The sequence below is a fragment of the Sebastes fasciatus genome, chromosome 9 (genome assembly GCF_043250625.1).
Source record: "Sebastes fasciatus isolate fSebFas1 chromosome 9, fSebFas1.pri, whole genome shotgun sequence".
In the NCBI taxonomy this organism is placed as follows: domain Eukaryota; kingdom Metazoa; phylum Chordata; class Actinopteri; order Perciformes; family Sebastidae; genus Sebastes; species Sebastes fasciatus.
This window is the reverse complement of record NC_133803.1, coordinates 25,883,769-25,898,351: the sequence shown is the minus strand read 5'-3', so window position 1 is coordinate 25,898,351 and position 14,583 is coordinate 25,883,769. Positions and strand designations below refer to the sequence as shown.

The window sequence follows — 14,583 nt, the reverse complement described above, 5'->3', positions numbered from 1 at the left end:
AGAAGAAGAAGAAGAAGAAGAAAGCAATGAAAACAATGAATGTATGCAATATCTTTAAAGTTGTTAAGTGAAAAAAATAATCTTTTTGTATGATTATTTATTTATTTTTATCTTTTTTTTTTTTTTTTTTAAACAGAGTTTATTTATACATTTTGCTAATACAACTCTTACAATCCATTGCACAAACATGTTTGGACTGGTATATATCCCACCCACCCATGACAATACCCGGAGGGCACTCAGAAAAAAAAATAAATATATATATATATATAAAGTGTACAAGAGTGAATATAAATACATAGATAAATAAATAAAAATAAATAATAATAATAATAATAAATAAACATAAATCATGATAGAAACCCAGAAACCTGCAGGACCGCTCCAACTCTCACTTCTTTTAAAACAAAGCTTAAAACGTTCCTGTTTGCGGGTGCCTTTTATTCTGACACTGCACTATAACTTCTACTCTTTTGAGTTTTATGCAATTTTAGTTTCTATCCTAGCTTTTATTTTTAGCTTGTTTTTATTTTCTAATTTTTAATATTTTAATGTTTTTATGTTTTTATAACTGTTTTAATTATTTCTTAATGTTCTTTTGCATTTTGTCGCAATGTTCTTGAATGTTTCTGTAAAGCACTTTGAATTGCCCTGTTGTTGAAATGTGCTATACAAATAAAGCTGCCTTGCCTTGCCTTGCCTTGATAAATTGATAGAGGTCTAGGACGTTACACCCTGTCATTTAGGGCACTTTTCCTTTGAAATGTTCCTGGTCAAATATCCATATACATATATATACACATACATATACATACACATACATATATGTACATACATATACGTACATACATATACACATACATACACACACATACATCAAACTTTAATCAGCCACAAAGTTATCTGAGTCTAAAGAGTCAACGTGACTAAGAAAAGGTTGCCAGATCAATGAAAACTTCTCGGCTGACCCTTTAATAGTATACCTAATTTTCTCCAACTTAATAAAATATAATATTTTTATCTTTTTATTGTGTTTTTTTTTATTATTATTTCATGTTGGTTTTGTTTAATCTTTTTTGTCCTTTTAAATTTTATGTTTGGCTTAGCCCTTTGTTTATGTTTTCGCTATGCTTCTTATGTATGTAAATGTTTTTAATGTTTTCTGCTGTTACTATGTATACTGTCATTTTGAAATAATAATAAAAGAAAAGAAAAAAGTTCAAACCTTCCCTTTGTTTTAATTTTTATAGAAAAAAATACATGTAAATATTTTTGCTATTTACCTGATTGAACTGTTGTCCGTCATGTGTTGAAGCAAAATGTTACAACTTGTACTGTAAACAAAGTATGATGAAACTTGTACCAGTGTTTTAACGTTTCCTGGAAACTGTTAAACTTTGAAATGTTTGACTTTACAGTACATTGTTGAAACTACGGATGCACCGATACCGATATCAAATACCGGGCCGATACCGATTTTAATAGCTGGATCAGATATCGGTGACAATTGGGCCAATCTATTAAATTCAATTATATAATATAAATACTGGAATTTTAATTCCTGTTAAGTTTTGACCAATTTGTTGCATTAAAAATATTATATGTTAAATACAATTTTAATTACTGTTAATTTTGAAGATTTTTTTACCAAGTTGCTGGTGTATGATTTATTATTATAATAATAAATAACATTTAAATACATTTTTATATATGTATTTATCTGCTACATTTTTGTTTTACAAAGTTAATAAAGCAATGTTTAAGTCAAGCCTGATCCAGTGACTTCCACGCAGTGAGGCATACAGCTTATAAATTAATCAGTGGTATCGGATCAGTACTCGGTATCGGCCGATACTCAAAGCCCAGGTATCGGTATCGGCATTGGGACTGAAAAAGTTGGATTGGTGCATCCCTAGTTGAATCGTCCTGCCTGAATACAATATTAGTTTTGGTCTGTGGAACCAATTAATTTGACAGTTTTTATCTGCTCTCACCAGGGTAAACAGCTTCATCTAGTGGGCTTTCTAAATCGCTACACCTGGTGTAAAATAACCTCAAATAAATAGTTTTCATCATTGACCTTGACCAACTTCAGCATGAACAGTCAGTCAGTGATCATCAATTGGTTAAAGTCCTTGCCAAACCTCCGTAAATGTTTGTCCTAAGGACACAATACTGCACACACGGACTCCCCTTTACAGACATGCCCAATTTATGATAATCACATGCAGTTTGGGACAAGTCATAGTCAAGTCAGCACACCGACACACGCTGATTTAATTTAACGCCACTAATCTTTTTAACGCATTAACGCAACTTAAATGAGCCTCGGCCGCTATTTGATCTTTCGGAGGTTGTAGCGGGCTCAGTTTTAAAGCTAGAGTGAAGATACTGGCTTCAATCTGAAACTAGAAAAAAAACTAAAGAATCCATTGGTACCAACCATGTCATACTAGCACAGGAGGATAAATAATGCTCCAAACTAAATTTTGGCGAGGACAAAACTGTCATGGCCATTTTCAAAGGGGTCCCTTGACCTCCATCCTCAAGATAATGTGAATGAAAATGGGTTCTATGGGTACCCACGAGTCTCCCCTTTACAGACATGCCCACTTTATGATAATCACATGCAGTTTGGGGGCAAGTCATAGTCAAGTCAGCACACTGACACACTGACAGCTGTTGTTGCCTGTTGGTCTGCAGTTTGACATGTTATGATTTTAGCACATTGTTTTATGCTAAATGCAGTACCTGTGAGGGTTTCTGGACTATATTTGTCATTGTTTTGTGTTGTTAATTGGTTTCCAATAATAAATATATACATCTATTTGCATAAAGCAGTATATTTGACAACTCCCATGTTGATAAGAGTATTAAGTACTTTAACTATGGACATTCATGAGATAAACCTCCAGTACATCCCTATTTTCGGCTATTTTAAACCTTTTCTGTGTTTGTTCTGTTGCCCAATATTGAAGTTCTGATATTATTGTGTTCTTGTCTCACAGGGATCGCTCCGGGCACAACTCTCAAGGCCTGCATCCCCGTGTTAAATGGTGTATTGGCTTTCCAGGAGAAATCTGTGCACAGTGGCTGTTACCAGCTTGACTTCATGTTGCAGTGTTGCAATGGATACCAATCGGTCTGCAGACTTCCTGCAGGACAATTTGTTACTCATTATGACAGAGCAAGCGGCCTTTCATCTCTCTGGTAAACAGAGCTCCCCCCTCCCATATCCCTACTTCTGTATTTTGGACTTTCTTAATCAGTTACATTGTTCAGACCAGTCCGACCAGCAGCAGACCAGTTAGAGAGGTTTAATACTGCAGCACAACGTTTAGAAAATGAGCATCAGACCTCCTCTTGTGAATGTCGATCTCTGGATTGAAGAGAACAAAAATGATTTCCTGCCACCAGTGTGCAACAAGCTCATGTGAGTATAGTTTTAGTTTCGATATGAGTCACATTGTTACAAAAATTCACCTTGTTTAAACCTAGGGCTGACCTGAATGCTTCAAAGCTTCGACAGTTGCCCTGGTATTCGACTTCCAAATCACTATTCGAATGCTTCAGGTTTAAATATCTTTTATATACAAGTATGTAATCATATTGTATAAATCCCAAAATAACAGATGAAATAAGGAATAATCTCAAAACATTACATATTATTAATATTCAACATTAATGATTATTAGTTAATCTCAGATGGATATCGCGTTTTTTTATGTGACGGTACTCGTTTTCTTCGTTACTGAAGGTACCGAACAATGCCTGTAATGGTCATTTGGTACCGGAGCGGAGGTACTGGAGATGCGATTCTTCCGGATCCAATAGGGGCAGTTATACGCTTACTAGTGTTCTCATCTGCCATGAAATGAAGGAAGAAGAGCGTTGTAACATCACGGAAGAGAACAACAACACAAGACGTGAAAGATGACAGCTGCTGCAGCGCTACCTCCGCCTCAACTCGTTGAGAAAACAAATAGCAAGAGTCGGGTATGGAAGTACTTACATGAGTCATAATAGATTCGTAAAAACCAGTATGCGGTGCAGTAACGGTGCAGTCGTACTTTTCTTTCCAAAGGAGGAAATACTTCCAATTTAAAGCACCTCAAAGACAGACATCCAGACAATAGTTTGTTTTAAATACTTGATGCCACTGTTCTGTTTTGCAATGTTGATATACGTTTCTTTTTATTTATTATTTAAAGGCTACATGCCTCTGTTTTTTGTAATGCTCAAATGTTTTAATAAAAAGGAGTGCGTGTTGAATAACATGGGATTTATTGTTTTTTTTTTACCGTTGTATTGAATTGGTATCGAGAATCATGTAAATTCACTGGTATTGATATCGACAACTAGATTTCTGGTACCGTGACATCCGTAGTTGTGATCATACACATCATATTTGTGTAATTACATCGGCGTCTTCTTTACAAAATGTGATAAAAAAACAGTGATTTTATTCACAACTTTAAAACTCTGATCAGATTGAAAATCTCTTCAAATCACAATCAAGTGTTCAGTGTACAAGTGCACAGTTCTGATGCATAGACAAATTAATAACTAACTAACTTGAGGATGTGTGGTGAGTCTTTAATTCTTTTCTCTCAGGCACTTTTCCCAATTGAATATCATGTTTGTTGGAGGTCCTAATACCAGGAAAGATTATCACATCGAGGAAGGGGAGGAGGTAAGATTTTTACTTCCACCAGAGATTATTTAATGCAGACTTGAAAACACAAATCACTGAGTGTAACTTTTTCTCAGCGATTGCACATCAGTTCTTGATTTAATTGCTTTACATTCACAGTTAACTCCACTTCACAATTAATCAGAATTTATTGCCAAGTACGTTTTCATGTACAAGGAATTTGCTTTGGTGTATTGGTGCATAACATAAACATAATAAGAGAAAATTTACTTAAAAAAAAAAAATAGTACAAAAAACAAGAAACATAAATATAGGATAGAAGAAAATTACACTAAAAATAAAAAAATATGTACAATATATCTGAATTAAAATGAAAGCTGTATACAAGAAAATTACAATAAAATAAAAATAAAAAACTATAAAATATGTACAATATAGCTGAATTAAAACGAAAGCTGTATAGAAGAAAATTACAATGAAAATATGAAAAAATACTATAAAATATGTACAATATATCTGAATTAAAACAAAAGCTGTATAGAAGAAAATTACAATGAAAATATGAAAAAATACTACAAAAATATGTACAATATATCTGAATTGAAATGAAAGAGCTGAAGTGGCAGCTTTGTGCAGAAATGTGCAAATTTGTCTAGATAATGTGCAAATGTTCACAGAATATAAAGTATGCAATGTACATAGATAAAATCAGTTCCCCACATACTGACATTCAACTGCCACTAGACTCTCGCCCACAGACGAGGGCAAACTCCACCACACTGTTGTTGTTGTTGGCATCCTTTGCTGTTTGGCTTTTTTTTTTTTTTAAGTTTACCGAGTCAAAGTCAAGGTTATATAGTTTAGAATTTTTAATTGGTTTTTATTTTGTTGTACTTTTGAGTTTTCAATTTAATTTTAGTTTGGTTTTAGTTTGTTTGAGTGTGTTTGCTAGTTCAGTTTAAATTTTTAAGAAAGGTTTAGTTTTAGATTTACAGTAGTTTTAGTTTGTTTTTGTTATAGGGTCAGGTATAATGTCTCAAAAGTATCAGAATCAGAATCAGAATCAGAAAGGTGTTTATTGCCAGGTGTAAGGGGTATACACGAGGAATTTTCTTTGGCTTATTGGTGCGAGGCAAACAGTATAATAACAAAGAATAGATAAACGTTAGAATAAAATAAGAATAAAAAATGTACAATTTACAAAATAAGCTATAAAATAAACATGGTATAAACAGATAGTGCAATGTTACATGTGCTACATATACATACAAAATATAGAACTGTTTAATCTTCACGCTACTTAACCCACAATGCATCGTGACGACTGACAGTTCGGTCAGAGATTCAGGTGTGTTATGCTTATAGCAGCTAATTTTCCCCTAAAATTTCCCCTTTAAACAGCTGTTCTACATGGTGAAGGGGGACATGTGTCTGAAGGTGATAGAAAATGGCAACCACAAGGATGTGCACATCAAAGAGGGGGAGGTAAACGCTCTAATATGCTTCTATATACTGTTTTTTTCTTCTTTTGCATAGTTTTAAATTCTATAATAAGTCAATTATAATCATATATGAAGTCCACATTAAAGCAGTACAATTCACTCTGTCACTGCACCTGTCAATGGATTATCTTCTAATGAAAATAAACTGGTCACATTTACAGTGCTCTAGTGGGAGTTTGTCTGTAAAAATGTGTGCGATGAACTTTGTCTCATTCACGCTGTTTTGCTCTAACAATCTGTATTCACGTCTTTCTGGTTTGTAGATGTTCCTGCTGCCGGCTCGGATCCCCCACTCCCCCCAGAGACAGGCCAACACCGTGGGACTGGTGGTGGAGAGGAGACGGCTGCTGACTGAGACCGACTGCCTGAGGTTAACTATTGTATCTCAGCAGGAGAAATGCATCAAATCAGTGGAGGAAAACTGTACACTAAACTATGATGTGCAATCCAAAGACTCCCTTTTTTATATTTCAGAAGTGCACCGTGTCCAAATAAACCATAAGATTCAGTGAGAAAGTAACAAACAGACAGACAGATATATGTAAGAGCAGTATTAACAGTAGTGTGTTGGTGCCTTCAGGTACTACGTGGACAACACCACTGATCCGCTGTTTGAGAAATGGTTTTACTGTCAGGATCTTGGAACCCAACTGGTGCCAATAATCACAGAGTAAGACATCTTTCCGTCTTCATTGTTATCTACACTCTTACAAACAGTTTCCAACAGATCACGTTATTTGTTTTAATACAGTTTGTTGGTTGATTTTTCCCTGCAGGTTCATGGCATCAAAGCAGGCCAAAACAGGAAGGCCTGATCCAAGTGAGTTGTTCTGAAATGTCTTGTGATTCCTGTTAAAATGTCTTGTGTCTAACCTAAAGTCTAATCCCTGTAAATGTTCAACTGGTGTCATCCTGGTTGTTGTTTGGGTGAGCAGATGAAGTCTTCAGAGAACCTCCGTTCCAGATGAACACCATGAACATGATGTCACCTTTCTCCTTCAAAGACTGGCTGGACAAACAGAGGCCGTCCCTGGCCAGCGGCAATCCCGTCGACGTGTTCGGAGCTCAGTTTGAGACAGAGGTACCTTGAATCATGTTATCAGATGTGTTTCCAAAAAGGTTTTACTGTTTCAATTTCTTGATTGGCTCAGATTTTTAATCTTATTTATTTGATCAGATAGTTGCTGTTTCAAAGGATTTAACGTAGTCTACGCACTGTCTCTAGATAAAAAATTATCCATTCACTTAGCAAAATCTGTCCAACTACATGTATATCCCATAAACATCTATGACAGGGTGTTACGTACTGTGAGGAGGTACAATTAGTTGTTTTTTGCTGAACTACTGCAGGTTTGTTTTTGGCATGGATGATATTTTGTGGCAACGTTTCTGTTCACAGTATATGTATAAGTATACACTTTACATGAAAGATCAAAGATGAATGTTCTGTTTACAGTACACAAATACATTTACTGTGTACTACGGTATTGTACAGTAAACTTTGATCTACTGCTGAAATGGGAATCTAAAAACTCAGTGCGATACACATTCAGCTTGAGAGAATGGAGATTCTGGTATAATAAAGTAAGTAGTCAATGTCAACAAAGAAGTCAAACAAAACAGAAATTTGTATTTTAAGAAACATTTCCAGGGTTAACTGCCGTGGTGAAAAAACATCTAAACATTTTGACCATTACGGCTCACACAATGACAAACAAACTTTTCATTTTGGTGGAATGAAGTGAGCCCAATGTGAGTAAGAGTCATAAGAGTGACTATTCTGATCATGGGTTTCACTTCCTCCACAATTATCTCCTCATCTGCAGTAGACGGACAACTAGAATTCTGGTCTTAATCATATCTAACAACCAAAATCCTTTCAAATGGAGGTCCCTGAAGGGAAATCTTATCAGATGTGGGTCCGTGACCTAATGTGTATCAATTCAGGGGTCCTTGACTCGAAAAAGGTTGAGAACCAGTGGTTTAGAAAATGTTACGACTGTTTCAAAAATTAAACCAAAGCGATTGAGAAAAACTGTAATACTTGAAAAACTTTGGCTTTTTTTGTTGAATTTAAAAAAAGAGGAACAGTGACTAAGTTTGGATGTTCAGTATTGCATTATAGATGAGTTGTCATTGAGACTTCTGTACAGGAGCAGATGTGATGTTCTGCAGATTGATGAGAAAGAGATGCAGTAACGCTCCGTCTTGTGACCCTGACAGGTGATGGTATTTGGACCTGGGCGGACAGAGACCTCAGTGCGGCCAAGTGAAGTGTGGATTTGGCAACTGGTAGGTTCACTAAATGTGCTCTTCCTTCTGTAGCTTCATATGTCCACCCAGTCTCTCAGTGCTGCTGTCATAGATGCTGCTGTCCCTAAGTACGATGCATCCGTGTCTGACCCTCTGTGTGTCTTTTTCTTGTCTCTCAGGAGGGATCCTCAAGAGTAACTATGGGGGAGCAGGAGTCCAGTCTTTCTGCAGGAGATAGTTTACTCATTCCTGAACAGAGCCAGTGAGTCAATATTAACTCTTCCAGTCAGTGTACAAATGAATGGGTAAAAGTGTTGCAATTTCACCTCCTGAATATTCAGATGTTGTAGTTGTAGAGATTTGGCAGTTATTACCTCAAAAAAAAAAATCAAATATGTTTTCTTCTTCTGTAGGTACCAGTGGCAGAGAGATGAGGGGACTGTTGCCCTGTTGGTGGCCCAAAACCCTGAGCGGAAGAGACCCTGACCATCACATGCCAAGTCAAACACACATTAAATATGTAGTATTCTGTATACGTGGGGAGGAAAACTCAATACAGGTGTGGTAATGAAAAGTACAAGCTGTACGTATAATAAATCAAAAGCACTAATTTAAGTTACAAGCTTCTGCTTTGTGTTAATGAAAGTGAACATTGACCCATTTCAGTATTGATAAGCTGTTGAAATTAAAACTGTAAATTGCACTTATGAGAGAAATCAAATAAATAAGAGATAGAATTGTGATTATCTTAACGCACAGTGTTTGACTTCCACTTCCCTATTACTGCATTTCTTCAGTGTTTTTTCCTCTACTGCAGTGGGTAGGCATTAGATTAATTCACCCCATTTTACAGAGGAACCGTTTTCAATTGCCTCATAAACTGATACGATATGTTTATTTCCTCTGGAAGTAAAAAACAAAGTAGAGAAGAAAATCCCTGTTGCTATTATCAACCTCCAAAAAAAATATCCACAAACACAGTCACAGTAATAATGTAACAACCCTATTGGCATGAAAGGACGTTAAACACAAGTTTCAGCAAGCTTTACGAACAGTCACCACGTTGTCAATAGATATTCATGTGTTGCATGCCAAGGGACTTTTACAAAGAAACACAGAACTTAGACGTATTTTCCACTGAATATAAAACTGTCTTCCAGTAATGGGTGCAGCTATTGACTAAACGTAAAGGTATGCTTGTCGTATATACAACTGCAAAAAACACAAAGTGCGGGCGGGAGGGGAGGTGCATGGGTCTAACAAACACAAGGCTTTCATCCAATCAGCTGTTCGTTCGTGTCCCGTGTTCACAACGTTCAATTTCATTTTCACTTCACAAACGTAGTAGTTTTAAGTCCAACCATGTAGTATTTTCCTAAACCTATAGTAAGTGGTTTTGTTTCCTAAACCTAAAGTGATGCCAAGGGGCATGACGCCAAGGGGCGGTATGTGATGAGTTGGGATGAGAACGTTTGCGTGTTGAGTGGTGTTTATCTTCATATCTAACTCTTAGCAAGAACGCAAATCAAGTTATTTCCCAAAATGCCACACTATTCCTTTAAATCTGTCATACAGTCAGTTACATTAGGCTACCAAACCAGTTTTCCTAACATGCAATAGTTCTGTCTCATTTGTTATGTCTGTGTGGGAAAAAAACACTCCCAGATTGAACTGAAAAAGTTGTTAGATTTAATGACAGAGCATGATGCACCAACTTCTTAAAGGGATAGTTTGGGTGTTTTGAAATGGGGTTTTATGAGGAAATTATCCATAGCCAGGTTATTACCTACAGTAGATGACGGCATGTCGGCATGCCCCCAGCTTGGAGAAGCAGACAGGAGTTACCGCACGGAAGCAAAGCAATGTACTGCTGTGGGAAAAAAAAGGCCCACCTAAAACAATCGTTATCAGTTTAAGTGTATGCTATATTTAGAATATTTTCACCGGTTTACCTTGCTGTGAGACAGCTATACAGTCTATGTCTCCGACAGGGAACTGAAGCAGTTATAAATGCTCTCGCCAAAGCAACCAGACTCCATTGCAAAAGACAGTAATTTTACTTGGCAGAACACAGGGGTCGCTGGTCTCACCAAAGTCACACAATAACACAAACAAACTAACCGATCGAGGCAGTGGTAGACCAGCAACCGCCCTGTTCTGCGAGGTAAAATTACAGGTTTTTTCAATGGAGTCTGGTTGATTTGGCGAGAGCATAGATGAATACAGTGGCTTCAGTTCATCGTCGGAAAGGGCTGTCTGATGACAAGTTAAAGCAGTGAAAATATTCTAAATATAGCGTACACTTAAACTGATATTGATTTTTCAAGTTGGGCCTTTCTTTTAGGTGGCTAAAATATGTTTTGCTGCCGGCTCGTCCACAGCATTAGGCTATATTGCTTTGCTTCCAAGCGGCAACTCCTGTCTGCTTCTCCAAACTGGGGGCGTGCCGACCGTCATCTACTGTAGGTAATACACTGACTATGGAGAAGTACCTCATACAACCCCACTTCAAAACACATGAACTATCCCTTTAACATCAAAATGTCAAACACTCACAATAACATGGTGTTGTTCCTAAAACAATGTCCATATATTCTTTGTCGTTGCATTTGGAAGCACAGTTTTCCAGATTCAGTTCAGTTGTGCAGTCTGATCCTCAAAGTGTTCCTGATCACATGCTGCTCAGCTATAAAAGCTGCCACAGTCCAGGGCAGCGCATACTCCAGAGTCACCAGTCCTCCCAGGTTGTACCTATATCCTGAGTAGTCCCAGGGACAGGCCCCCAGCAGCCTCAGCCCCGCCCCCCAGCTGAACTCCCAGAGGTAGATGAACGCGGTGTAGGCCGTCAGACGCACCGGCAGCGGGAGACGCTCAGCCATCAGCCGGGCTCCCAGGATCTCCATGAGGTAGATGGCGGTGGCGTACATAGGCAGCGCCCACAGGCTGCTGTGACCTTCCAGCCTCCTGTCCTGGGTGCTGCACCAGTCCCACACAGCGGTGAAGGCCACCTCACAGAGGCAGCCGTGCAGTGCGTACACGTAGAGACGAGCTGCAGCAGAGAGAGGACCGCTCCCGTGAGGTGCTGCTGGGGCTTCATCTTCAACTACAGTCCCTGTCACAAAGAAACTGTCATTACTGTCATTATTTCCTAAAATGTTGAACTTCTCCTTTAAGTTAAAACACACAGACTACTACAGGAAATGCACAACTGTCTCAGTGACAGGTGTTGCCCAGTCAGTACATTTTTGACCATATTAATCTGACATAGTTACACATGTTATTGAAAAGTTATACAATGAAAAAAAGATGTTTGTTTCTCAGCTGATCATAATCAAATCATAGCTCTATTTTACGGTTGTGTTTACAGCAGTTGTTGCCTTTTGTTAGTGCCTGTATTAAACAAAACCTGTCAGTTCTTTTGGGAGTGATAGCAGCTTGCCATCCTGTGCTTTGAATTTTAACGGTGGGACCACAGGTTTGTTTACATAGGGATCATGAGTTGTTCCTTTCACTTCTGTTTTTGACATATGAATGTGAAGCATGGCGATCAAAATCGGCGTACAAGTAAGAAAACCAGGAATTAAGTAGATCAATAACTGCAACAATTTGCATTAATGAGATGTATTATGTTATAGAAAAGTTACCCCTAAAGTTACCTATGCTTATTGAGAGTTGTACTATTGACACTGTTAATCGTGAAATTCTCCAGTCTAAACAATTACTCTTTAATTTTTCTTTTCATTGCTTTTTAATGGGTGGAATCATAGCTATTAAACCACTCTCTTTATAGAGAAAAACAGTGTTCCCTGTGAATCTAGCATTTTGCTTTTTTTAACAAGATCTTTAAAAAAAAAGGATATTGACAGCTAATATTATTTCTCGGAAGAACTCATCTTTTATTCTATATTTTCTTCCCCACATTATAATACCTCCAATGTGTATACAGTACTGAGTTGTCCCTCCGCTACAGGACACACACAGCATAGTGTACATACAGGCTCTAATCTGGATTAACAGGCTAATAGCCCAGTTTAGCAAATTAAAGGCTTGGAGAATCTTCAACCGGTTTTCACTTTTCACTACAACAAAGTGCCATTTACCAAATGAACTTGGTGATCGTCCTTCTCATTAAATTATTTCTCATCAGAATAAAGTCAGCAATGGTCTCACAATAGCATTGAATCCAACTCCATCACTTGGCAGACCTCAACTGAGATGAGGAAACAATGACAACAAATGCCTTATAATGCCTCAAAGTGTGGCCTTCTACAGTTACTAAACACCATAAATAGTAATAATTCTCACCTTGGTCATTACTACCTTGCGTTCTCCTCGCATTTAGCGTTCTCGCCTCCATCCCTGGTCAGCATATGGGTCTCTGTGGTGTGGTAATCCCTCTGCTTCCCTATATGTCTCTCTCTGTGTGTGTGTGTGTGTGTGTGTGTGTGTGTGTGTGGATCTTGAGCTAAACATTAAGCGGCTCCGTGTTATCAGAGAGATGCCTCTGTCACAGGCTGAGGTCATGAACCTGGGTAGAGACCAAGGAAGCAAACCTGCACCACCTGAAGAACTAATGTCTGTGTGCAGTATTGATCTCACAGTGGCATACAATAGCATTCAGTAGTGCGCAAATGTGTCGATGTGTGTTTTCGGAGGGCAAACTTGGAGGTTATCAGTGAACCACAGTAGATGGGTGTGTCAGGGAAGCAGCCCACAATAGACATACAGAACTGACTGTTAAACTGTCATTTTTTGTATCCACATTTTCTTTAATTTTTCAAAATTATTTTACAACAATAATTTTAAAATGTTGGTTCCCAACCTAACAGTGGTTGTGATATATTTTGGATGGCCATATTTCAGTTAAAATAATATTTGTACCACTTTAATAATTTATTTGTATTAGGGCTGTCAATGTATTAAAATATTGAATTGCATGATTGTCAATAGTTAATCGCACATTTATCTGTTCAAAATGTCTCTTAAAGGGAGATTTGTCAAGTATTTAATACTCTTAGAAACATGGGAGTTTGCAAATATAATGCTTTATGCAAATGTATGTATATATGTATTATTGTAGATCAATTAACAACACAAAACAATGACAAATAGTGTCCAGAAACCCTCACAGGTACTGCATTTAGCATAAAAAATATGCTCAAATCATAACATGGCAAACTGCAGCCCAACAGGCAACAACAGCTGTCAGTGTGTCAGTGTGCTGACTTGACTATAAATTGCCCCAAACTGCATGTGATTATCATAAAGTGGGCATGTCTGTAAAGGGGAGACTCGTGGGTACCCATAGAACCCATTTTCATTCACACATCTTGAGGTCAGAGGTCAAAGGACCCCTTTAAAAATGGCCATGACAGTTTTTCCCCGCCAAAATTTAGCGTAAGTTTGGAGCGTTATTTACCCTCCTTCCCGACAAGCTAGTATGACATGGTTGGTACCAATGGATTCCTTAAGTTGTTTAGTTTCATATGATGCCGGTATCTTCACTCAAATTATTATCGCGTTAACTTTGACAGCCTTAATTTATATATAATATTTCAGATTGACCTTGGATCCTATATTTGTTTGTCCTGTGGAAATTGTAATATTTTCTGGCTTTCAAATTTCTTTTGATCATTAAAACTCTAAAATTCTAGACTAAACTGATTCAAAATGGTTATTTATGAATTTACAAATAACACAAGTGAGTGATATGTTCAAGCTGCAAATTTACTGTAGGTTTGCATGTTGAGATACGCATCTTTGTGCAGGTAGAGCCTACATTTCAATGCATTTGTTCATAATTCATGTCAGGTTTGCGTGATTTAATGAGAAGATAAAATAAATGCAATATTTGATCCATATTTAACAATAATTATTATATAATAATATTATAAATGTGCTTCAGATTGATTGTTAGCCTCTGTAAATAGTGTCTGTTCATTTCAGTTATTTACTGTAGGCAGTTGAACAGCTGAATGCGCAGTAAAGAGATTTATGATACCTTATAAAGATTATTATTAGTCATTCATCTGCAATTATAAAAATGAGTAACTAGAATGAACTCACTAAGCACTAACAGCAAGACTACACACATATAAACACATGCACTACCAGCAATACAATACAACCATAAAGTGTCCCTGAGCGCAGATGCCAGTCCTAACATGGTGCCAC

At 37.2% G+C, this 14,583-nt stretch overlaps 2 protein-coding genes and 1 long non-coding RNA gene across 3 annotated transcripts in view; 1 reads left to right on the top strand and 2 right to left on the bottom strand.

The window, feature by feature from the left end:
* Positions 1-14,583, bottom strand: part of LOC141774345 (uncharacterized) — a 170,982-nt gene that overhangs the window by 90,376 nt on the left and 66,023 nt on the right. The window lies entirely within an intron of this gene.
* Positions 3,244-9,152, top strand: haao (3-hydroxyanthranilate 3,4-dioxygenase). Its single transcript, XM_074646925.1, has 10 exons — positions 3,244-3,433; positions 4,615-4,693; positions 6,056-6,139; positions 6,420-6,526; positions 6,737-6,826; positions 6,933-6,976; positions 7,092-7,237; positions 8,380-8,448; positions 8,589-8,671; positions 8,823-9,152. Exons 1-10 carry the CDS (start codon positions 3,345-3,347, stop codon positions 8,893-8,895), a joined length of 864 nt encoding a protein of 287 aa, XP_074503026.1. The 5' UTR covers positions 3,244-3,344; the 3' UTR covers positions 8,896-9,152.
* Positions 10,904-12,843, bottom strand: LOC141774339 (transmembrane protein 229B-like). Its single transcript, XM_074646926.1, has 2 exons — positions 12,715-12,843; positions 10,904-11,521 (listed from the first exon to the last, which is right to left on the bottom strand). The coding sequence occupies exons 1-2, from the start codon at positions 12,764-12,766 to the stop codon at positions 11,046-11,048; spliced, it is 528 nt and encodes a 175-aa protein (XP_074503027.1). The 5' UTR covers positions 12,767-12,843; the 3' UTR covers positions 10,904-11,045.

What these genes read in the sequence shown, in the direction of transcription:
- haao (XM_074646925.1), top strand. Translation starts at nt 3,345, where the DNA reads ATGAGCATCAGACCTCCTCTTGTGAATGTCGATCTCTGGATTGAAGAG. An exon ending in CCAGTGTGCAACAAGCTCAT is followed by an intron (nt 3,434 to 4,614) that starts GTGAGTATAGTT and finishes CTTTTCTCTCAG; the next exon opens with GCACTTTTCCCAATTGAATA. An exon ending in ACATCGAGGAAGGGGAGGAG is followed by an intron (nt 4,694 to 6,055) that starts GTAAGATTTTTA and finishes CCCTTTAAACAG; the next exon opens with CTGTTCTACATGGTGAAGGG.
- LOC141774339 (XM_074646926.1), bottom strand. Translation starts at nt 12,766, where the DNA reads ATGGAGGCGAGAACGCTAAATGCGAGGAGAACGCAAGGTAGTAATGAC. An exon ending in GCAAGGTAGTAATGACCAAG is followed by an intron (nt 11,522 to 12,714) that starts GTGAGAATTATT and finishes TCTTTGTGACAG; the next exon opens with GGACTGTAGTTGAAGATGAA.